Here is a 25,329-nt window from a genome sequence, read left to right on the forward strand (position 1 = left end):
CCACCGCCACCCATGCCGCGAATCATGGCTCTTTTTTGGATCAAGACTTCTTCACGGGAAAGATTGACAAACTCCTTTTGCGCCTTTTTGAGGTTAGATGTGTCCAAGAAGAACAAGTGCTTCTCCCATTCCAATAATCGTGTTCGCTTCTCATTGCTCACCTTCCTCTCCTTCAAAGCCACCTTCCTCTCCTCGGCCGCCACCCTCCTCTCCTCGGCCGTGGCATCTTGATTCCTTGCCATTTTCCCACCTCATTGGCTTCTTTTCTTGCCTTCACAATAGCTTCCATAGAATTTTTGAGCTCATCATTGAAGGAAATATGCCCTAGAGGCAATAATAAAGTTATTATTTATTTCCTTATATCATGATAAATGTTTATTATTCATGCTAGAATTGTATTAACCGGACACATAATACTTGTGTGAATACATAGACAAACTAAACGTTGTTGGGGAACGTAGTAATTTCAAAATTTTTCTATGCACACGCAAGATCATGGTGATGCATAGCAACGAGGGGAGAGTGATCTACGTACCCTTGTAGATCGACAACGGAAGCGTTTGGTTGATGTAGTCGTACGTCTTCACGGCCCGACCGATCAAGCACCGAAACTACGGCACCTCCGAGTTTTAGCACACGTTCAGCTCGATGACGATCCCCGGACTCCGATCCAGCAAAGTGTCGGGGAAGAGATCCGTCAGCACGACGGCGTGGTGACGATCTTGATGTACTACTGTCGCAGGGCTTCGCCTAAGCACCGCTACAATATTATCGAGGACTATGGTGGCAGGGGGCGCCGCACACGGCTAAGAATAAGATCACGTGGATCAACTTGTGTGTCTCTGGGGTTCCCCTGCCTCCGTATATAAAGGATCAAGGGGGGGTGCGGCCGGCCTAGGAGAGGCGCGCCAGGAGGAGTCCTACTCCCTCTGGGAGTAGGATCCCCCCCCCCCAATCCTAGTTGGAATAGGATTCGCGGAGGGGGGAAAAGAGAGAGGGGGGGCGGCCCCTTCTCCTTGTCCTATTCGGACCAAGGGAAGGGAGGGGCGCGCGGCCCATCTTGGGCTGCCCCTTCTCTTTTCCACTAAGGCCCACTAAGGCCCATATAGCTTCCGGGGGGTTCCGATAACCTCCCGGTAATCCGGTAAAATCCCGATTTCACCCGGAACACTTCCGATATCCAAACATAGGCTTCCAATATATCAATCTTTATGTCTCGACCATTTCGAGACTCCTCGTCATGTCCGTGATCACATCCGGGACTCCGAACAACCTTCGGTACATCAAAACGTATAAACTCATAATATAACTGTCATCGAAACCTTAAGCGTGCGGACCCTATGGGTTCGAGAACAATGTAGACATGACCGAGACACGTCTCCAGTCAATAACCAATAGCGGGACCTGGATGCCCATATTGGCTCCTACATATTCTACGAAGATCTTTATCGGTCAGACCGCATAACAACATATGTTGATCCCTTTGTCATCGGTATGTTACTTGCCCGAGATTTGATCGTCGGTATCCAATACCTAGTTCAATCTCGTTACTGGCAAGTCTCTTTACTCGTTCCGTAATACATCATTTCGCAACTAACTCATTAGTTTCATTGCTTGCAAGGCTTAAGTGATGTGCATTACCGAGAGGGCCCAGAGACACCTCTCCGACGATCGGAGTGACAAATCCTAATCTCAAAATACGTCAACCCAACATGTACCTTTGGAGACACCTGTAGAGCACCTTTATAATCACCCAGTTACGTTGTGACGTTTGGTAGCACACAAAGTGTTCCTCCGGCACACGGGAGTTACATAATCTCATAGTCATAGGAACATGTATAAGTCATGAAGAAAGCAATAGCAACATACTAAACGATCGGGTGCTAAGCTAATGGAATGGGTCATGTCAATCAGATCATTCAACTAATGATGTGATCTCGTTAATCAAATGACAACTCTTTGTCCATGGTTAGGAAACATAACCATCTTTGATTAACGAGCTAGTCAAGTAGAGGCATACTAGTTTGATTAACGAGCTAGTCAAGTAGAGGCATACTATGAGATTATGCAACTCCCGTTTGCTGGAGGAACACTTTGTGTGCTACCAAACATCACAACGTAACTGGGTGATTATAAAGGAGCTCTACAGGTGTCTCCAAAGGTACATGTTGGGTTGGCGTATTTCGAGATTAGGATTTGTCACTTCGATTGTCAGAGAGGTATCTCTGGGCCCTCCCGGTAATGCACATCACATAAGCCTTGCAAGCATTGCAACTAACGAGTTAGTTGCGAGATGATGTATTACGAAACGAGTAAAGAGACTTGCCGGTAACGAGATTGAACTAGGTATTGAGATACCGACGATCGAATCTCGGGCAAGTAACATACCGATGACAAAGGGAACAACGTATGTTGTTATGCGGTCTGACCGATAAAGATCTTCATAGAATATGTAGGAGCCAATATGAGCATCCAGGTTCCGCTATTGGTTATTGACTGGAGACGTGTCTCGATCATGTCTACATTGTTCTCGAACCGTAGGGTCCGCACGCTTAACGTTACGATGACAGTTTCATTATGAGTTTATATATTTTGATGTATCGAAGATTGTTCGGAGTCCCGGATGTGATCACGGACATGAGGAGGAGTCTCTAAATGGTCGAGACATAAAGATTGATATATTGGACGGCTATATTCAGACACCGAAAGTATTCCGGAGAAGTTTCGGATAAAACCGGAGTACCGGGGGGTTACCGGAACCCCCCCGGGGGTTAATGGGCCTCATGGGCCCAAAGTGGAGAAGAGGAGGGGCGGCCAGGGCAGGCCGCGCGCCCCCTCCCCCTCTAGTCCGAATTGGACAAGGAGGGGGCGGCGCCCCCCCCCCCCTTTCCTTCCTCTCCTCTCTCCCTTCCTTCCCCCTCTCCTAGTTGGACAAGGAAAAAAGGAGGGAGTCCTACTCCCGGTAGGAGTAGGACTCCTCCCTGGCGCGCCTCCTCCTGGCTGGCCGCCCCTCCCCCTTGCTCCTTTATATACGGGGGCAGGGGCACCTCTAGAAACAACAAGTTGATCTTCGTGATCGTTCTCTTAGCCGTGTGCGGTGCCCCCCTCCACCATAATCCTTGATAATATTGTAGCGGTGCTTAGGCGAAGCCCTGCGACGGTAGAACATCAAGATCGTCACCACGGCGTCGTGCTGACGGAACTCTTCCCCGACACTTTGCTGGATCGGAGTCTGGGGATCGTCATCGAGCTGAACGTGTGCTAGAACTCGGAGGTGTCGTAGTTTCGGTGCTTGATCGGTCAGGCCGTGAAGACGTACGACTACATCAACCGCGTTGTGCTAACGCTTCCGCTTCCGGTATACGAGGGTACGTAGACAACACTCTCCCCTCTCGTTGCTATGCATCACCATGATCTTGCGTGTGCGTAGGAAATTTTTTGAAATTACTACGTTCCCCTTCAGTGGCATCCGAGCCTAGGTTTTATGTGTTGATGTTATATGCACGAGTAGAACACAAGTGAGTTATGGGCGATATAAGTCATACTGCTTACCAGCATGTCATACTTTGGTTCGGCGGTATTGTTGGATGAAGCGGCCCGGACCGACATTACGCGTACGCTTACGCAAGACTGGTTCTACCGACGTGCTTTGCACACAGGTGGCTGGCGGGTGTCAGTTTCTCCAACTTTAGTTGAACCAAGTGTGGCTACGCCCGGTCCTTGCGAAGGTTAAAACAGCACCAACTTGACAAACTATCGTTGTGGTTTTGATGCGTAGGAAAGATTGGTTCTTGCTTAAGCCTGTAGCAGCCACGTAAAACTTGCAACCACTAGTAGAAAAAGGGCCTTTAGTCTTGGTTCATAAGGGCCTTTAGTCCCGGTTCTGGAACCGGGACTAAAGGGTCGGTACTAAAGCCTCCCCCTTTAGTCCTGGTTCTAACTAGAACCGGGACTAAAGGCCCTCCACATGGCCGCTGCCTGGAGGTCCACCTTTAGTCCCGGTTGGTAACACCCGGTACTAAAGGAAATTTTATGAATTTTTTTGAATTTCAAATTTCTGAATTATTTTAACCTCTAATCTCTAATCACCCCTCATCACTGCTCAATTTAACCTTTAATCTCTAATCACCCCTCATCATTCCAAATCATCTAACTTTCCGAACGGTCACCCATCCTCTCACTACTCCAGCCTGAGCACGCTTAACTTCCGGGTTCTATTCTCCCTCGTTTACAAGTCTGCACTTGTTATTTTCCTGACAATAGTAAGATGTCAATCCTATTAACCCTCAGGAATTTAGCTTGAGCATGAAGTCACACATTTCACTTTTTGAGTTTGAAACTATTGTTCTAAAAATCAATAATTATTTAGTAACACTAATATTTCTTGAATAAGTAGTTTGACCACAGTTTGACCACAGTTTGACCATACTTGACCAAAATTCTAAAAAACTAAAATAATTATTTAGTAACACTAATATTCTTGAATAATTATTTAGTAACACTAATACTTCTTGAATAAGTAGTTTGACCATAGTTTGACCAGATTTAACAAAAATTAAAAAAACTAATATTTGAGCATAACTTTTTTTCCTTTTAGAATTTGAGGATTCTAAAAATTTGCAAACAGGCTGTAGGCGGTCTCCATCGGATGCGGATTTTCGTTCCGAACATTTTGATATATTATACGGTTTTTTCCGACATCGTATGCAAAAGTTATAGCCGTTTTACATTTTCCCTACATTTTTTGCAAAACATGTCCAAATTTAAGTTTTTAAATTTTCCTAACTAGTAGATGTAGTAATATAACTACCTCTCGAAGGATTTTATTTTTTGAAGTTTTTATCATTTTCTTTTGATTTTTTCAAAACAAAAAGGCGATCCAGGGGGGTAGAGTTTGAAAATGGGACCTTTAGTCCCGGTTTGAGACACAAACCGGGACTAAAGGGCATCGCACCCTTTAGTCCCGGTTCGTGTCTCAAACCGGGACTAAAGGGCTCAGGTGAACCGGGACTAATGCCTTAGCCGCACAAACCGGGACCAATGCTCACATTAGTCCTGGTTCGTGACTGAACCAAGACTAATGTGAATATTGCCTCGTGACCAAAGCCCTGTTTTCTACTAGTGAACAACAAAGTAGAGGACGTCTAACTTGTTTTTGCAGGGCATGTTGTGATGTGATATGGTCAAGACATGATGCTAAATTTTATTGTATGAGATGATCATGTTTTGTAACCAAGTTATCGGCAACTGGCAGGAGCCATATGGTTGTCGCTTTATTGTATGCAATGGAATTGCGCTGTAATGCTTTACTTTATCACTAAGCGGTAGCGATAGTCGTGGAAGCATAAGATTGGCGAGACGACAACGATGCTACGATGGTGATCAAGGTGTCGCGCCGGTGACGATGGTGATCATGACGGTGCTTCGAAGATGGAGATCACAAGCACAAGATGATAATGGCCATATCATATCACTTATATTGATTGCATGTGATGTTTATCTTTTATGCATCTTATCTTGCTTTGATTGACGGTAGCATTATAAGATGATCCCTCACTAAATTATCATAGTAAAAGTGTTCTCCCTGAGTATGCACCGTTGCGAAAGTTTTTCGTGCTGAGACACCACGTGATGATCGGGTGTGATAGGCTCTACGTTCAAATACAACGGGTGCAAAACAGTTGCACACGCAGAATACTCAGGTTTAACTTCACGAGCCTAGCATATAACAGATATGGCCTCGGAACACGGAGACCGAAAGGTCGAGCGTGAATCATATAGTAGATATGATCAACATAGTGATGTTCACCAATGAAACTACTCCATCTCACGTGATGATCGGACATGGTTTAGTTGATTTGGATCACGTGATCACTTAGAGGATTAGAGGGATGTCTATCTAAGTGGGAGTTCTTAAGTAATATGATTAATTGAACTTTAATTTATCATGAACTTAGTCCTGGTAGTATTAGCATATCTATGTTGTAGATCAATAGCTCGCGTTTAGCTCCCCTGTTTTTTTTTGATATGTTCCTAGAGAAAACTAAGTTGAAAGATGTTAGTAGCAATGATGCGGATTGGATCCGTTATCTGAGGTTTATCCTCATTACTGCACGGAAGAATTATGTCCTTGATGCACCGCTAGGTGACAGACCTAATGCAGGAGCAAATGCAGACATTATGAACATTTGGCTAGCTCAATATGATGACTACTTGATAGTTTAGTGCACCATGCTTAACGGCTTAAGAATCGGGACTTCAAAGACGTTTTGAACGTCATGGACCATATGAGATGTTCCAAGAGTTGAAGTTAATATTTCAAGCAAATACCCGAGTTGAGAGATATGAAGTCTACAACAAGTTCTATAGCTAAAAGATGGAGGAGAATCGCTCAAGCAGTGAGCATGTGCTCAGATTGTCTGGGTACTACAATCACTTGAATCAAGTGGGTGTTAATCTTCCAGATAAGATAGTGATTGACAGAATTCTCTAGTCATCATCACCAAGTTAGTAGAACTTCGTGATGAACTATAATATGCAAGGGATAACAGATACAATTCCCAAGCTCTTCGTGATGCTAAAATCGACGAAGGTAGAAATCAAGAAAAACATCAAGTGTTGATGGTTGACGAGACCACTAGTTTTAAGAAAACGTCAAAGGGAAGAAAGGGAACTTCAAGAAGAACGGCAAGCAAGTTGCTGCTCAAGTGAAGAAGCCCAAGTCTGGTCCTGAGCGTAAGACTAAGTGCTTCTACTGCAAAGGGACTGGTCACTGGAAGCGGAACTGCCCCAAGTATTTGGCGGATAAGAAGGATGGCAAAGTGAACAAAGGTATATTTGATATACAGATTATCGATGTGTACTTTACTAGTGTTCGTAGCAACCCCTCGGTATTTGATACTGGTTCAGTTGCTAAGAGTAGTAACTCGAAACAGGAGTTGCAGAATGAGCATAGACTAGTTAATGGTGAAGTGACGATGTGTGTTGGAAGTGGTTCCAAGATTGATATGATCATCATCGCACACTCCCTATACTTTTGGGATTAGTGTTGAACCTAAATAAGTGTTATTTGGTGTTTGCGTTGAGCATGAATATGATTTAATCATGTTTATTGCAATACGGTTATTCATTTAAGTAAGAGAATAAATTGGTGTTCTGTTTACATGAATAAAACCTTATATGGTTACACACCCAATGAAAATGGTTCGTTGGATCTCGACCGTAGTGATACACATATTCATAATATTGAAACCAAAAGATCCAAATTTAATAATGATGGTGCAATTTATTTGTGGCACTGGCGTTTAGGTCATATTGGTGTAAAGCGCATGAAGAAAATCCATGCTGATGGGCTTTTGGAATCACTTTATTATGAATCAGTTGATGCTTGCGAACCATGCCTCATGGGCAAGATGACTAAGACTCCGTTCTCCGGAACAATGGAGCGAGCAACAGATTTGTTGGAAATCATACATACTGATGTATGTGATCCGATGAATATTGAGGCTCGTGGCAGGTATCATTATTTTCTGATCTTCGCAGATGATTTGAGAAGATATGAGTATATCTACTTGACGAAACACAAGTCTGAAACATTTAAAAAGTTCAAAGAATTTCAGAGTGAAGTGGAGAATCATTGTAACAAAAATAAAAGTTTCTACGATATGATCACAGAAGTAAAATATTTGAGTTATGAGTTTGGCCTTCAGTTAAAAACAATGTGAAATAGTTTCACTACTCACGCCACCTGGAACACCACAGCATAATGGTGTGTCCGAACGTCATAACCGTACTTTATCAGATATGGTGCGATCTATGATGTCTCTTACCGATCTACCACTATCGTTTTGGGGTTATGCATTAGAGACAGCTGCATTCACGTTAAATAGGGCACAATCTAAATCCGTTGAGACGACAATGTATGAACTATGCTTTGGCAAGAAACCTAAGCTGTCATTTCTTAAAGTTTGAGGTTGCAATGTTTATGTGAAAAAGTTTCAACCTGATAAGCTCTAACCCAAATCGGAGAAGTGCGTCTTCATAGGATACCCAAAAAGAAAATGTTGGGTACACCTTCTATCACAGATCCGAAGGCAAGATATTCGTTGCTGAGAATGGATCCTTTCTAGAGAAGGAGTTTCTCTTGAAAGAAGTGAGTGAGAGGAAAGTAGAACTTGATGAGGTAACTGTACCTGCTCCCTTATTGGAAAGTAGTTCATCACAGAAATCTGTTCCTGTGACTACTACACCAAATAGTGAGGAAGCTAATGATGATGATCATGTAACTTCAGATCAAGTTACTACCGAACCTCGTAGGTAAACCAGACTGAGATCCGCACCAGAGTGGTACGGTAATCCTGTTCTGGAGGTCATGTTACTTGACCATGACGAGCCTACGAACTATGAGGAAGCGATGATGAGCCCAGGTTCCGCGAAATGGCTTGAGGCCATGAAATCTGAAATGAGATCCATGTATGAGAACAAAGTATGGACTTTGATTGACTTGCCCAATGATCGGCGAGCCATTGAGATTAAATGGATCTTCAAGAGGAAGACGGACGCTGATAGTAGTGTTACTATCTACAAAGCTAGAATTGTCGCAAAAAGGTTTTCAACAAGTTCAAGGTGTTGACTACGATGAGAGTTTCTCACTCGTATCTATGCTTAAAGTCTGTCCGAATCATGTTAGCAATTGCCGCATTTTATGAAATCTGGCAAATGGATAAACAAAAACTGCATTCTTTAATGTATTTATTAAAGAAGAGTTGTATATGATGCAACGAGAAGATTTTGTCAATCCTAAAGATACTAACAAAATATGCAAGCTCCAACGATCCATCTATGGACTGGTGCAAGCACCTCGGAGTTGGAATATACGCTTTGATGAGTTGATCAAAGCATATAGTTTTATACAGACTTGCGGTGAAGCCTGTATTTACAAGAAAGTGAGTGGGAGCACTACAGCATTTCTAATAAGTATATGTGAAAGACATATTGTTGATCGGAGATACTGTAGAATTATTCTGCAAAGCATAAAGGAATGTTTGAAAGGAGTTTTTCAAAGAAAGACCTCGGTGAAGCTGCTTACATATTGAGCATCAAGATCTATAGAGATAGATCAAGACGCTTGATAAGTTTTTTCAATGAGTACATACCTTGACAAGATTTTGAAGTAGTTCAAAATGGAACAGTCAAAGAAGGAGTTCTTGCCTGTGTCACAAAGGTGTGAAGTTGAGTAAGACTCAAAACCCGACCACGGCAGAAGATAGAGAGAGAATGAAAGTCATTCCCTATGCCTCAGCCATAGGTTCTATAAAGTATGCCATGCTGTGTACCAGACCTATTGTATACCCTGCCCTGAGTTTGGCAAGGGAGTACAATAGTGATCTAGGAGTAGATCACTGGACATTGGTCAAAATTATCCTTAGTGGAATAAGGATATGTTTCTCGATTATGGAGGTGACAAAAGGTTCATCGTAAAGGGTTACGTTGATGCAAGTTTTGACACTGATCCAGATGACTCTAAGTCTCAATCTGGATACATATTGAAAGTGGGAGCAATTAGCTAGAGTAGCTCCATGCAGAGCATTGTTGACATAGAAATTTGCAAAATACTTACGGATCTGAATGTGGCAGACCCGTTGACTAAACTTCTCTCACAAGCAAAACATGATCACGCCTCAGTACTCTTTGGGTGTTAATCACATAGCGATGTGAACTAGATTATTGACTCTAGTAAACCCTTTGGGTGTTGGTCACATGTCGATGTGAACTATGGGTGTTAATCACATGGTGATGTGAACTATTGATGTTAAATCACATGGCGATGTGAACTAGATTATTGACTCTAGTGCAAGTGGGAGACTGAAGGAAATATGCCCTAGAGGCAATAATAAAGTTATTATTTATTTCCTTATATCATGATAAATGTTTATTATTCATGCTAGAATTGTATTAACCGGAAACATAATACTTGTGTGAATACATAGACAAACTAAACGTCACTAGTATGCCTCTACTTGACTAGCTCGTTAATTGAAGATGGTTATGTTTCCTAACCATAGACATGTGTTGTCATTTGATTAACGGGATCACATCATTAGGAGAATGATGTGATTGACATGACCCATTCCATTAGCTTAGCACCCGATCATTTAGTATGTTGCTATTGCTTTCTTCATGACTTATACATGTTCCTATGACTATGAGATTATGCAACTCCCGTTTGCCGGAGGAACACTTTGTGTGCTACCAAACGTCACAACCTAACTGGGTGATTATAAAGGAGCTCTACAGGTGTCTCCAAAGGTACATGTTGGGTTGGCGTATTTCGACATTAAGATTTGTCACTCCGATTGTCGGAGAGGTATCTCTGGGCCCTCTCGGTAATGCACATCACATAAGCCTTGCAAGCATTGCAACTAATGAGTTAGTTGCGAGATGATGTATTACGAAACGAGTAAAGAGACTTGCCGGTAACGAGATTGAACTAGGTATTGAGATACCGACGATCGAATCTCGGGCAAGTAACATACCGATGACAAAGGGAACAACGTATGTTGTTATGCGGTCTGACCGATAAAGATCTTCGTAGAATATGTAGGAGCCAATATGAGCATCCAGGTTCCGCTATTGGTTATTGACTGGAGACGTGTCTCGATCATGTCTACATTGTTCTCGAACCGTAGGGTCCGCACGCTTAACGTTACGATGACAGTTTCATTATGAGTTTATATATTTTGATGTATCGAAGATTGTTCGGAGTCCCGGATGTGATCACGGACATGACGAGGAGTCTCTAAATGGTCGAGACATAAAGATTGATATATTGGACGGCTATATTCGGACACCGAAAGTATTCCGGAGAAGTTTCGGATAAAACCGGAGTACCGGGGGGTTACCGGAACCCCCCCGGGGGTTAATGGGCCTCATGGGCCCAAAGTGGAGAAGAGGAGGGGCGGCCAGGGCAGGCCGCGTGCCCCCTCCCCCTCTAGTCCGAATTGGACAAGGAGGGGGGCGGCGCCCCCCCCCCCTTTCCTTCCTCTCCTCTCTCCCTTCCTTCCCCCTCTCCTAGTTGGACAAGGAAAAAGGAGGGAGTCCTACTCCCGGTAGGAGTAGGACTCCTCCCTGGCGCGCCTCCTCCTGGCTGGCCGCCCCTCCCCCTTGCTCCTTTATATACGGGGGCAGGGGCACCTCTAGAAACAACAAGTTGATCTTCGTGATCGTTCTCTTAGCCGTGTGCGGTGCCCCCCTCCACCATAATCCTTGATAATATTGTAGCGGTGCTTAGGCGAAGCCCTGCGACGGTAGAACATCAAGATCGTCACCATGCCGTCGTGCTGACAGAACTCTTCCCCGACACTTTGCTGGATCGGAGTCTGGGGATTGTCATCGAGCTGAACGTGTGCTAGAACTCGGAGGTGCCGTAGTTTCAGTGCTTGATCGGTCGGGCCGTGAAGACGTACGACTACATCAACCGCGTTGTGCTAACGCTTCCGCTTCCGGTCTACGAGGGTACGTAGACAACACTCTCCCCTCTCGTTGCTATGCATCACCATGATTTTGCGTGTGCGTAGGAAATTTTTTGAAATTACTATGTTCCCCTTCAATCATCTCCTTTCCTCTTCTTCTTTTCTGTTTTGTCTTTCTTGCATCCATCCGGTCGTTTTGGCTTCGAGTATGAAACTGAGTTGGGTGTGGGGCTTCTCTTGCCGTCATCACTTGATGCATCCTCCTCCTCATCATTATCATCATTCAACTCAATTGTGCGCTTGCGTTTGTTGCTCAAATGCAAATCATCCAAATCTTCACGCTTCTTCCATTTCTCATCATCCTTCAACACGTTATAGCAATGAGGCAAGGTAAAGACCCTTCCTTTCTTGATCTTCCCCTTCTTGGTTTTCCTCTCCTCTTCTTTGAACAACTTTGTGCAATGTGGTACTACATGAAAACAAAGCAAGTTAGCACTTCGAACACCAACAACAAGTATGATGAACATGTATGAAATGCCACTTACTCTATCGTCCTCATTTGTGCCACTTGGGTTCAACTTATCACGCCTTTTGACAGGCCACCCACCTTTGACAATTCGAGTTGATTGTCGACCACCGGGACCGAAATGATCTCTCGAAGCGGTCAATTCCACTCACGTTATGAACATCAAAGTGTTCTTTCATCCGCCCCTAATAAGCATCTCTACTTTGATCACCTCCAACGGATGGATCCATCGACACTTGCAACCAAGTATTGCATAGTAAGATGTCATCAGTGTTGGTGTAATTGCCCGCTCTTCCTTTCGGCGCGTCGACAATGCCCTCACCATCCTCGTCCACCTCGAACTCATGGTCTTCAAAATGCATGTCATTGGTTTGGGACCAATGCGAATTGTTGGAGCCAACACCCATAGTTGACATGTATGCATCATCGTTGACACTACAAAATATATCGAACAATGCAAATAAACTATCTATATGGATGCATTCAAAAAATAGCAAGAAAAGAAAAGTTGGAAAAAAATTCTACCTTTGGGGCATATCGTCGAACACGTTGTGCGCATCGGCCGCCGGCTCAACGAGTGAGTGATGACCCACAAGTATAGGGGATCTATCGTAGTCCTTTCGATAAGTAAGAGTGTCGAACCCAAGAAAATGATAAGCAATTTTCAGCAAGGTATTCTCTGCAAGTACTGAAATAATAGGTAACAGATAGTTTTGTGATAGGATAATTTGTAACGAGCAACAAGTGACAAAAGTAAATAAAGTGCAGCAAGGTGGCTCAATCCTTTTTGTAGCAAGGACAAGCCTGGACAAACTCTTATATGATGTAAAGCGCTCCCGAGGACACATGGGAATATCGTCAAGCTAGTTTTCATCATGTTCATATGATTCGCGTTCGGTACTTTGATAATCTGATATGTGGGTGGACCGGTGCTTGGGTGTTGTCCTTACTTGGACAAGCATCCCACTTATGATTAACCTCTATTGCAAGCATCCGCAACTACAACAAAAGTGTTAAGGTAAACCTAACCATAACATGAAACATATGGATCCAAATCAGCCCCTCACGAAGCGACACATAAACTAGGGTTTAAGCTTCTGTCACTCTAGCAACCCATCATCTACTTATTACTTCCCAATGCCTTCCTCTAGGCTCAAATAATGGTGAAGTGTCATGTAGTCGACGTTCACATAACACCACTAGAGGAGAGACAACATACATCTCATCAAAATATCGAACGAATACCAAATTCACATGACTACTAATAGCAAGACTTCTCTCATGTCCTCAGAAACAAACGTAACTACTCACAAAGCATATTCATGTTCATAATCAGAGGGGTATTAATATGCATAAAGGATCTGAACGTATGATCTTCCACCAAATAAACCAACTAGCATCAACTACGAGGAGTAATTAACACTACTAGCAACCCACATGTACCAATCCCAGACTTGGAGACAAGAATTGGATACAAGAGATGAACTAGGGTTTTGAGAGGAGATGGTGCTGATGAAGATGTTGATGGAGATTGCCCTCTCCCGATGAGAGGAGCGTTGGTGATGACTATGGCGATGATTTCCCCCTCCCGGAGGGAATTTTCCCCGGCAGAACAGTTTCGCCAGAGCCCTAGATTGGTTCCGCCAAGATTCCGCCTCGTGGCGGCGGAGTCTCGTCCGGAAAGATGGCTTATGATTTTTTTTCCTCATCGAAAGACTCCATATAGCAGAAGATGGGCATCAGAGGGCCACCAGGGGGCCCACGAGGTAGGGGCGCGCCCAGGGGGGTAGGGCGCGCCCCCACCCTCGTGGGCAGGGTGTGGCCCCCCTGTTGAACTTCTTGCGCTCAATATTTATTATATATTCTAAAAATGACTTCCATGAAGTTTCAGGACTTTTGGAGCTGTGCAGAATAGGTCTCTAATATTTGCTCTTTTTCCAGCCCAGAATCACAGCTGCCGGCATTCTCCCTTTTTATGTAAACCTTGCAAAATAAAAGAGAATAGGCATAAGTATTGTGACATAATGTGTAATAACAGCCCATAATATTGATCGTCCATTTAGCCGTTTTAACCGCATAACTGACAGGGATGACCCACATGGCAGGACGACGGCTGCCCTAACGGCTAACGGACGCCCGCTCATGGCCGTTAGTGGCCCATCAACGAGCGCTCGCGCGCCTACTAGCCACGTCCAAAAATCAGTGTTGGATCTTTATACCTTCAACTGAAAGAGAGGGCCTTGGTGAACTACATATTCACCTGGAAACTTATAGTTCCCCCCAAAACCAAGATATTCTTGTGGCTGATGCTTAATTAAAGATAGCATTTTAAGGCTTCAGCAAAAAAAAAAACTTGAGGAAGGAGTTCTGATGCTGAAGATGGTCGCCCAGGTAGCTTATGCTCGAATACATGGATGTGCACCTGTGTTTGGGACATTTGCAAGTTGCACTTCTATCTTCCTGTGCGTTTTGGAGATGTTTTGCTTATGGGCATGATCCTTGTTCTAAGCTGGTTCCTGTAATAACTAGATTTGGGCAGTGGGACTCCTTTTCTGTTGGCTTTCTCATTTTGCTACTCGTATTATGTAGGAACTTTGCTGGCGGCCTCTCTAGTAGAAATCAACCACTATTTTCATTTGTTGTAAAATTTAGTAAAATCTATTACAGTGTACTATCATAAAACCTGAAAAACATGCCCCTTCATTACCCTTTAATATACTACATACATATAGATTACAGGAACGGAGGGAGTACTACATACATATAGGGGCAGGGGAAATTTCAGTAGTGGATAGTACATTGAGACTTGGTGAAGAAAAACAGTTCTGAAGTTTACCTTCCTCCTTATCACTTGGTTGAAGTGCATAGCTTAGATTGCACCCTCTATGTACGCCAGCCCGAAAAAGTCTCATCTGGAAGATCACACAATCTCATCACTGCAAACAGAACAGTAATCAGACCCAACTACCACTGTTTTCTCCAGCAACTTATGAGCTGCACGCATAATAGGAAAATGGAATAGGGTACTCAAGCAACCAGGACCAATGGTAAAAGCTCACTCAAACTTAATCCTTTCTTTCCCTCTGTGACCTACTCCGTTTGTTTTCACACAACATGCTAGTCCCACAGATTTCAGCCAGCCTTCAGATGTACATAGATTGTCTACTGCTGAAGATGAAGCGGCAGAAAACAAAAAATGTAATTCATACAAAGGGAGTAACAGCTTATGGACATTTCACTCGTATCAATTTTCTTACTTCTTATGAGTATTTTTTGAAGTAAGGAGTACCTTGTAAGAGCAAACACGTGGCATTGGAACTTAGAGTGATATTTTACAATAACCATCTCACACTTCAAACTCACTCAATTTAGATCTCTTGTACATTCAGAGTGATGCCTATGTTAATCCTTTTTATGGAATTTTGGGATGATGCTGGAAGAAAATAGTGAATAACACATTATTTTATATAAAATATGAATGCTGCTAAAGTCCTTGGGGAAAATAGGGACATAGGGGGGAAATGGGGACATAGGGTAGATCAATTAGTACATATTTCAGACACACCAAGATGACTTGATAAATTTGGCTTTGACACGCAGAATAATCCCTTGATTCTGAAATGGTTTCGACACAAGCATAGTTTCATACAAACTATATAACAGTCAAAGCTTCTAGATTAGAATTTTATACGCATCGACAAAGAAGCTAGTAGGCTCACAGTGGACCCAATTCATACATATTACATTCAAACAAAACTCATACATATTGCGGCTCGTGAGGATACAAACATCTAGGAGCATAATAAGTATCAGCTCACTGATCAATAGTCTTCATAAGAAAGGCACCTCATTCACAACATAGCCCTCTAGTGTTGGAAAGAAGGCATGCGGGAAAAGAGATTGCTTGAGCTGAAATTGAGAAGGCCAAACACTTTGGCGATGGAAATTGGCGACCAACTTGCCATCCATGTCAATGTGAAGTAACCACCCGGCAAGTTTGACCAGCACGATCAACTCACCATCCCCAGGCACGACCACCACATCCCAATATTCGTCATTGTCAAGACTTCCACACCGCGCCCTGACCTCTGTAACCGGCAATTTAATGTGGCACTTGAGGGTCCAGACCTCGCTTTCATAGTCATGCAACATCCAGATGTCAATTGTCATCTCTTCATCATTAAAGCTGAACGTGCCAAGCGTGCCATCCATCTCAAACAGGTAGACACGATCAATCAAGTGATGAACAACCGGAGCACGCATCAGCCAGAACGACTCGGCTGTAGTGTCGAACACCATTACCATGTTGCTTTCATTCCCATGCTGCATTGGTCCCGTGCTCCAATGCAAACAACCACGTAATTGCACAGATAAGTTGCCCAATCCCAGCTCCTTGGCTCCCATTCAGGTGGAGCCGGCGGCGGAGTTTTTTTTTTTTTTTTTGAGGTAAAAACCCCCACCTTTATTAATTCATGATGTTCATGGGGATAATTACAGAATCATGTGGGGTGCCAAACCACACATGACGGCCAATCTCTAAAGAAATAGCAAATCTAGCTAAAGCATGAGCCTCAAAATTGCTCTTTCTACTCTCAAAACGAAACCTGCATGCCCCAAACTCTTCTCTTCTGGCTGTTATCTCCTTCACTATGGCTGCATTTGCTCCTCCCGTTCTTTCTACAATGTCTTTTATCACTGATTGGCAATCGGATGCAATCAGTAGGTGGTGTTCATCTAGGTCAAGAGCCAAAGACAAAGCCTCCCTACAAGCCAAAGTTTCGAGCGTTGGTGGGTCTGTGATCGCATAGACCATTGCTGAACTGCCAAGGTACATGCCTCGCTCGTCCCTGCATACAACAGCGGCAGAGCCCCTTCCATTATGCGTAGAAATGGCAGCGTCGACATTGAACTTTGAGAATCCCGTAGGTGGCGGAACCCATGGTTCGCGAACATTGCAGGGAGCTACCGAGTTTGCTCGAACATTGCAGGGAGCCGGCGGCGGAGTGGAGGGGCATGGACGGACACAGCAGAAATGGACGGGCAAATGGGCTGAGCTTAAGTATGGGATAGACTAGATCATCGGGCTGGCTTTGTACTTTGCGGGCTGGGCTTAGCCCAGAAGGAGATCGATGTTGACAATTTTATTTGTTCTTGAGAACCCATTGTCGTTGACTTCATAGCTTCGACAAAAAAAGCTTGATAGTTTGAAAAAGACTCACGGTGAGTGTCAGCGACTGATTTCTCATTCCGTTCGTGACAACAAGCAATTTCGTGTTCACAAGTTTGCGATTTGCATCAGCTGATGCCTGTCAAGGAACTATAAAGGTGTGATTGAAAATATGACCACAAAGTGGCTGTAGTTTAGTGGTGAGAATTCCACGTTGTGGCCGTGGAGACCTGGGCTCGAATCCCAGCAGCCACATGTTGTTCTTGTTTTCTTATTTTCTTAATACGTTGCAGAAACCAGTGGAACTATTTTGCTCTTTTGGGCATACCATTCACTTATCTTAACCTTTTCTATGCAATATATCCGCTGCTGTGCCAAAATAATGGCAAGAATCAGTGACTTCACATAGAATCCAGTAACCAAACTAGTTTCTGCACAAGCATGTCTCTACTGTCAATGACATTTTATAACGAGTCAGAAGTAGCTCCAACCACAATATCATTATGTTCCTTGGACATAATTTACTTCCCTCAACTCTTTCTTCTTGTGTTAACCTTTTTTTCTTGCGGGATTTCTTGTGTTAACCCTTTCCCCAGGCGTGAAAATGTATCCAAGGAAAAAAACTGCAGCGCACAAAATAGACCCTCATAACTTACTGTCCAAGTGTCCAATCAAATTACAAAGAATTTGAACCACAATATCATTATGTTCTTTGGACATAATTTACTTCCCTCAACCCTTTCTTCTTGTGTTAACCTTTTTTTCTTGCGGGATTTCTTGTGTTAACCCTTTCCTTAAGAAATTCCCCAGGCGTGAAAATGTATCCAAGGAAAAAAACTGCAGCGCACAAAATAGACCCTCATAACTTACTGTCCAAGTATCCAATCAAATTACAAAGAATTTGAACCAGCTCCAGCCAAAGCAACACGAGCATTTCGCTAGAACAGGTTGAAATGGTTGGTACCGAATCAGCACAATCCAGACCATCCTTTTTTGCGGATGGCATAGAATTCTTCTTTTTCTTCCAATAGGGAGTGCCATATATTAATTATCACAAGTCTTTCAAAAAAGAAGTTGTTAGATGGATAAGAGGGCAGATAGCCCCAGCGATCGAACCTCATTCACAGGTGCTCATAAGGGTAACGGTCTCCATGTGTGCTTATAAAGCTGGCCAGCTGGGTTATATATTTGGGAACTTTTGCAACTATATCAAAATTCTTTATAAACGCACCCTTACAGGAAAAAACAAAATTATATTCAGAGCAAACCTTGATTGCTGCCTCGGCGCCTCCACGAAGTAAACTTGTTTAACCCAGTTGATTGGATCTAATTAAAGACACATTTTGCCATCATGTCTATAGTAGCAAACAATTGATAAGATTGTTATCATGTCCATTAGTATGGGGATAACTAGAGCAGATTGTTTCTTGAGATGCTAATTAGATAACGCATAAGCATCAGGACATACTAATTTGGACATAGGCAGAAACTCCAAATTATTATTGTCTACACATCAGGACGGAACTAGAACAGGTAGGAAAAGGCGCATCACAGCACAAGACGCCTTACACAGCACACGGTACAAGCCACAAGGGGCACGGATAATCCATTAACTAGCTCGATACGATACGATAGATCTCGTCTTATTCTGGGTGGCAATTTAAAACGAAACACACGCTTGCGATTCATGCATAACTACTACTCGCTCCTTCATCAGGTCCATCCATGCCATCTCCTTGATCTGATTTGATTGAGGCCTCATGGATCACTTGCAGGTGCACGGGTTGCAGGTGCAGTTGGGGCCGCACTTGCACCCTCCGTTCTCGGCGGCGGCCTCGAACGACGGGGTGCCCTTGGAGGGGGCAACGCCCATGATGAGGGTCTGGGAGGCGGTGTTCACTCCCTCGTCCATCTCAGGGTACATCTTGCACCTGCATGCACAAGACGATCATTATCAGTCACAATTCACAGAGACTCTTGTAGATCTCTCCAAGAAATCGACAGGCAAACAGACATCGTGCATGGCCTCATCTAAGGGAGGGAGATTTTTTGATTTTTTTTTCCCTCCTCCTCAGCAGATTTGTTCACGCGCATCTCTTAATTTAGTTGTTGTTATAAGGACAAGAGGAGATCGATGGACATGCATGCTGTTAGGCAGCGGCCAGCGGAACAAGATGGATCGAGGAGAGATTTAAGGAAAAGGTTGAGAAAGAAGGCATAAAGATCGGGAGATCGAACGCGGGTTTTAGAAGGAGATTGGAGATGAAAAATTACCCTCCGCAGCCGTTGCCGCACTTGCAGCCGGATCCGCACCCGCAGTTGCCTCCGCAGCACGACATGGTTGGTGATGATCGAACTCGAGTTTATCCGCTCCGCTCTGTTCTCTGATCTGATCTTGCTCTGCTTTCGAAGGTTGGTGCGCAGTCCCGTGATTTATAGAGGGGGTAGAGAGGCTATCCACCGTCCACGTCTCGGGGCGCGTGGGGGCCATGGGCTGGACGCCACTGCCGAGGTGCCCGTCCATTCTGGCGTGTGCCGTTTTGGCCCCTCACTGCTGATTGAACCAACGCACGCACCCACGAACGGTGACCGTCGCCCGTCCGTCCATCGCCACGCCATGGACGGCGGACGCGGACAAAATGCGCTACCGGCGTGCATGCATCCGCGCTACACGTCCACCGTCGATAGTTCCACCCTGCCAAGTGTGGCCTACGCCCGATTAATTATCAACGAAGCATCCAGATCATGCTAGCTACTCACCCGCTGGACCGGAGTGTGGTTTTTCCGGATCAACCCGTGATAACATTTGCCCGACAAATTGCTTGCTTTTTCTGTATATATGGAGAGAGATCACTACATCCTATTTTTTCATATAATTTTACTTTTAACTAGACTAGTTAATTATCCGTGCGTTGTAGCGTGGACATACAGCATCAATCTTCTTCGACATATGCCTTACATCCATCTATTCTATATTTTTGGTTCTCACAAAAAAGATAAATCTACTCCCTCCGTCCCATTATATAGGAGCGTTTCTGACACGCGGAGAGGGTATGTGTTTTGCAATATATGATTTGATTATAATTAGGTGAAAGCAAGGAATTTTTTTTTCATTTAGTTTGGGTTTTGGTATGATATTATTTGATTTGAGTATAAGTAGGGAAGGCAATAGAAGTTTTGATTTAGTTGAGATTCGATATGATTTGACCGAGTTGATGCGGGGTGTGTTTTTCTAGATTATTCTAAATTACTCTATTTATATTGGTTTTATTTGATCACGAACCCAAGGGGGGCCTACAGGAAAAACTGGGGAAGAAGGTGAGACAAACCCACAAACTACTCTTTCTTTGCGGAGGATAGGAGATCTTCATTACTTAGGGTGGTACATCATTCTTACAAAGAGTAACAATATCATCAGTGACTCCTCCTAACCACACCACATTGCGCGTGGAGTGCACCGCCAATAGATAGCAAGGGCATGGCTAACTTTTTTCTGAGTACGACTAATCTTACTAACAAAGATCTCCCTCGCATCCTTCATCATCTCATGTATCTCTCTAACTAGCACCATATACCTCAAAGGATTAGGTAACGTAACTCTTTAGTGGCAAAGATAATTCATGTGTGTTTCAATGCATATATTATTTTTAATGCATTAGGTCATGATTTACATGCTTAGTCATAATAGTCATGTAAGTAAATGTTTGCCAAATAAAATCATGTACATGACTTACCTACCAAGAAAAATTCTAAGATTTATTTGGTAAATATATTTTTTGACTTACCAAAGAAAATATATTTGATAAGTCAATAAAGGACAGTTAATGCGTTTTCAGGGGAAACCACTAGAAAAAATAGAGATACAAAAGGAGGAACAAAATCAAAACAGAGAGAAGGGAGTTGGTTCCGTTGCCTCCCCTCCTCACTCCATTTTTTCCTCCTCACGGCCCCCTCCCTCCTTGGTTTTCCTGTTGATTTTTTGGTACTCTCAACCAATGTTGCACCAAACTAAAACCAACATAAATAGAGTAACTTGGAACAATTCAAACCAAATTAATACTTTTTTCTAAAATCATGCCCTACATTAACTCAATCAAATCAAATCAAATTTTCCTAAAATCACAGCCAAATCAATAATTCCCTAAAAATGATATCCTACATTAACTCAATCAAATCAAAACAGATCTTCCCAAAATTACAATTAAATCGAAACTTTCTTTTTCTTCACCTACAGATACAAATCAAAACAAATCTTACCAAAACCTCAACTAAATGAAAACTTCCCTTGCATTCCCTATACATACTCAAATCAAATTAAATCTTATCCAGGTATAATATAATGTGTATAAGGCATATGCCAGATATAATTAGTGTTAACCACTAGAATATGTATGCGGTCGTTGCAACGCACGGGCAATTAGCTAGTGTACGTGAGGTTGAACGAATAACGAGGTGAGCGGCATAATGTTACATAGTATCCTTACAATTTACTAAGCTCCTTAGGAACAAAGGCCTAGCTTAGTGGTAAGATTCCTTGTGGTGGAACTAGCCCATCCGGCTGGTTCAAGTTCTAGACTTGACATGGATGCTTGCATATTTGTTGGATTTTTTTTTTGGGACTTTTGGCGTAATTGTTTCAATTGTATGGCGTGCCCGTCGGTTACAAGGTGTAGCAACGACTTCGTCAATCTCGAGATCTATCGTCTTGGTCTCTTGGAGATGCTCAAGGGGTGTAGAGACTTTGTGCATGTGTATTGTGATCATCTGCGTCTGTGTTGTGTTTTCTAAAAAGAAGAATAGAAGTTTAGGAGAGATCTAGTATTTTTTTCTCTATGTGGACCCCACCTATAAGAGTCTAGTCAGTCATGGGTCTCGCATGACAATATCGGAACCGACATTCTTGCTTTTGTCAGTCCACTACATGTCGCCTCCCCACTACTTGGTTGTATAGGCAAGGAGCAAAAGAAGGTTGTTGTGTTCAAGGTGCCGATGTATTTGGTCATTACAAATTCATGGAAAATGTCTGTGAATTTAAAATCATTCTAAAATTCTAACCTCCCTAGGAATGTGGTTGTTCATGCGTCGGGGTTTTGGTCGCCACCGAGATGAACAAATATTCAAGAATTTATTTTTTGTGAATTTCAAAAGATGTTCATCAATTTTAAAAAGCGCTTACAAATTTAGACGATAATCATAAATTTAAAAATTGTTCACTAATATTGAAGACAGTCACGATTTTTTTAAAAATTATGAGTTTTAAATATCTACACAAAAACATTAAAACGGAATTGAAATTTTAAAAAATAATTATACATTTGAAACATTTGCAAATTTAAAAATTTAAAAATTATTGATGAATATGAAAAAAAATCTTTATGAATTTGAAAAACAGAAAATGGGTGGAGTATCGGTGGGGTATCATTGCGCTTGTGCTTATCCATGCGTTGGTTGGTGGTGGACCAACAGACCAATCAGTCGAATCAAAATTGATGGACCAGTAGGTAAAAATATTCAAGAATTTACATTTTTGTGAATTTCAAAAAATATTTACAAATCTTAGAAAATGCTCACCAATTTAGAAAATAACCCTAAGTTTTAAAATTATCACTAATATGGAAAAAAATACTCACGAAATTTTAAAATGTTCATAAGTTATAAAAATATTCACAGTTTTTTAAAATGGACATGATTTTTTCAAAAAGTTTGCCGATTTTAAAAAGTTGTGAATTCAAAAATTGTTCACAAATATGAGAAAATATTCATGAGATTTATAAAAGTGTTCACAAATTGTTCAGGAAATGAGTGGAGAATCGGGGTATCATTGCGCTTGTGCCTATCCATCCGTTGGACCAGGCCCTGTACATGGTGGTGGAGCAGCCAACCAATCGGTCGAATCAAAATCGATGGACCAGAAAATGAATACGACCCGGACAGAATTTGCAATCCACTATACACGGTAGGCGTGATTCGAGTCATGCATCTCAGCATCTGTATAACCATGTGAACTTCATTGTCTATCAATCGATCGCCACTAGCTCGCTCACCACTTGTTCCGCATGAAGCAAATATCTGGAGAAAGCTACACTCATATATATCAACTTAACCTTTTCTCCTGACCCTTCTCTTTCTTTCTTGGCATGAAACACTAGCTGAATTTGTTAACCACTGAATTTTCCACAACGGAATGTTTAACTATATTGTATGGTGAAATATTTAACTAATTGCACAAGCATTAGCTGTTTATTCCTTTGGGAGAAAAATGACAGATGAACGCGGGCACTGTTGTTTACTTGCACTGCGTTGGGAGACGTGTAATATCCCTATCCATGAATATATCTGGCGCTCGCTTGCTACCGACGACGTGTCCTCGGCTGTCTCCTTTGGCATAACATACAAGCGCAAGATATGCATCCGAAAGACAAAAAATATTCCTCTCAAAAAAATGTTTAATCTATTCATCAAACATCATGGCAGTAGAACACCAGAAGTAATAAAAATATATCCATACTTTTCAACCAACATATAAAAAAAGTTCTAAAATCCAAATACTTATATCTCCTTTTGTCATTTTCAGTAGTCCACGCTTGCTCAAGCAACGGCTGAAAATCCTCATGCCATGAAGCTAGAGGAAAATGTTGGGCCCTTGCTCCCAAACAGAAGCCCGGAGTAGATATTGTTGGAAATATGAGCAAATTACTACGAGATTTAATCCGAATAAACAGAAGATGAATCATGACCACAGCAGCAGAGATTAAGTTGTAGAAGCATACTAGAAGCATGAATTCTACCACGATCTCGAAAAGGAAGGATAGAATCACATACGGTGCAGCGGGTGCAGCACCGCCGGCGTTGACGTTGTCGCCCATGTCGTCGAGGACGAGGTTGCCGAGGTCGGGGAAGAAGTCGTCGTTCGCGAAGTCGTTGCTGCCAGCAGTCGCGCGAGTGTGCTCCCCAAAAACCTGATCGCCCCTCTTCCGTACAGGATCACAAGAGGCGGGGTTCCGGAGGCCTGCTGTCCCTTCTCGCGGTGCACGCCGGAAGGAGGGATGGAGAAGACTTGCTTGGCGGCGCAATGATCTGGAACGGTGGTGAGAAACCGGCGTGGCGTGGCGAGGCGAGCAAGGAGGAGCGCGCGTGTAGGTCTCCTCTTCTCATGCTCATACAAGTGGTAGAAGAGCTCATCTTATAAAGAGGTGCAACTCTCTCTCAACTTCCGAGGTGGGACTAAACTTTAGCCTCACTCACTCCACTCACATGTGTGCATGAATGGGCCAAGAGAATTTCAGAATTTTAGTTGGGCTTTGGGCCAAAGGCCTACTAGCAAAATTCCAACAGATATAAATATACACACAGCCTCATGATAGGGTTTTTTTTCTTTTGAGGTGTGCCTGATGATAGATGGTTTGGGCTGGCCAGCATGGACCCAGTGACAGTTCAGCAGGTTCAAGCCCCATTTCAGGCCACTATGAACCCATTTCTAGTATGGGCCTCTCTCGGTGACCACTGGTTCTTTCTTGCTACCCGACAAGAAGAACTAGTATTGCTAAAAAAAAAGAACCAGTAATAAAGATCTACGTATAAAGAAGGGAAGAACAAGAACCCAATCAACCCAGAAGAATTATCTCTTACATTCCCAATCAACCCAGAAGAATTATCTCTTACATTCTCCTCATGGAAGTATGAGTGAGACTAGAACGCATGAACCGACAAATTATTGTTCCAAGATATTTCTTACCTGAAGTAAGATATATTCAAAACAGACACTGGTACAATACAGTTGCTTCCCATGTCTACCCAATTCTCAGCAACTAGTCTAGATGAACCACTAAGATGCATGACCACACATTCAAACAACATTCTCCTGACTGACTGTTCCTGTTCTCCTCTCCTATTCCAGGAGGAAAGAACCAAAACGGTATCTAATATCTTCATGAGGATGTAATGCAACAACCCCTTACCATTCCACGGTGTAATATATATCAGCACAACAGCTAAATTAACCAAGAAATAAAGGGGGCAGAATAAATGAATGACTAACTATCTATCAAAGTATCAAGAGCAAGACTCAAAACATTAGACAACATGAACTAAGAAATAACAACTCTGAAAGGTTAGCTTGCTTCTGGTTGTAAGCTCATGTACAACAAACAATGGATGGAAGTAAA

General features: G+C 42.9%; 1 protein-coding gene and 1 non-coding gene across 2 annotated transcripts; one reads left to right on the top strand and one right to left on the bottom strand.

Annotated features, from left to right (window-relative positions):
• The first annotated feature begins 17,347 nt into the window (after positions 1-17,347).
• TRNAH-GUG (transfer RNA histidin (anticodon GUG)) lies at positions 17,348-17,419 on the top strand. The gene has a single exon. It is a non-coding gene; the product is annotated as a tRNA-His (tRNA).
• A 1,224-nt stretch (positions 17,420-18,643) lies between these two features.
• On the bottom strand, positions 18,644-19,683 carry LOC123060146 (metallothionein-like protein 1). Its single transcript, XM_044482719.1, has 2 exons — positions 19,439-19,683; positions 18,644-19,095 (listed from the first exon to the last, which is right to left on the bottom strand). Exons 1-2 carry the CDS (start codon positions 19,501-19,503, stop codon positions 18,930-18,932), a joined length of 231 nt encoding a protein of 76 aa, XP_044338654.1. The 5' UTR covers positions 19,504-19,683; the 3' UTR covers positions 18,644-18,929.
• Positions 19,684-25,329: the final 5,646 nt, after the last annotated feature.

The sequence above is a fragment of the Triticum aestivum genome, chromosome 3A, assembly GCF_018294505.1.
Source record: "Triticum aestivum cultivar Chinese Spring chromosome 3A, IWGSC CS RefSeq v2.1, whole genome shotgun sequence".
Lineage (NCBI taxonomy): Eukaryota > Viridiplantae > Streptophyta > Magnoliopsida > Poales > Poaceae > Triticum > Triticum aestivum.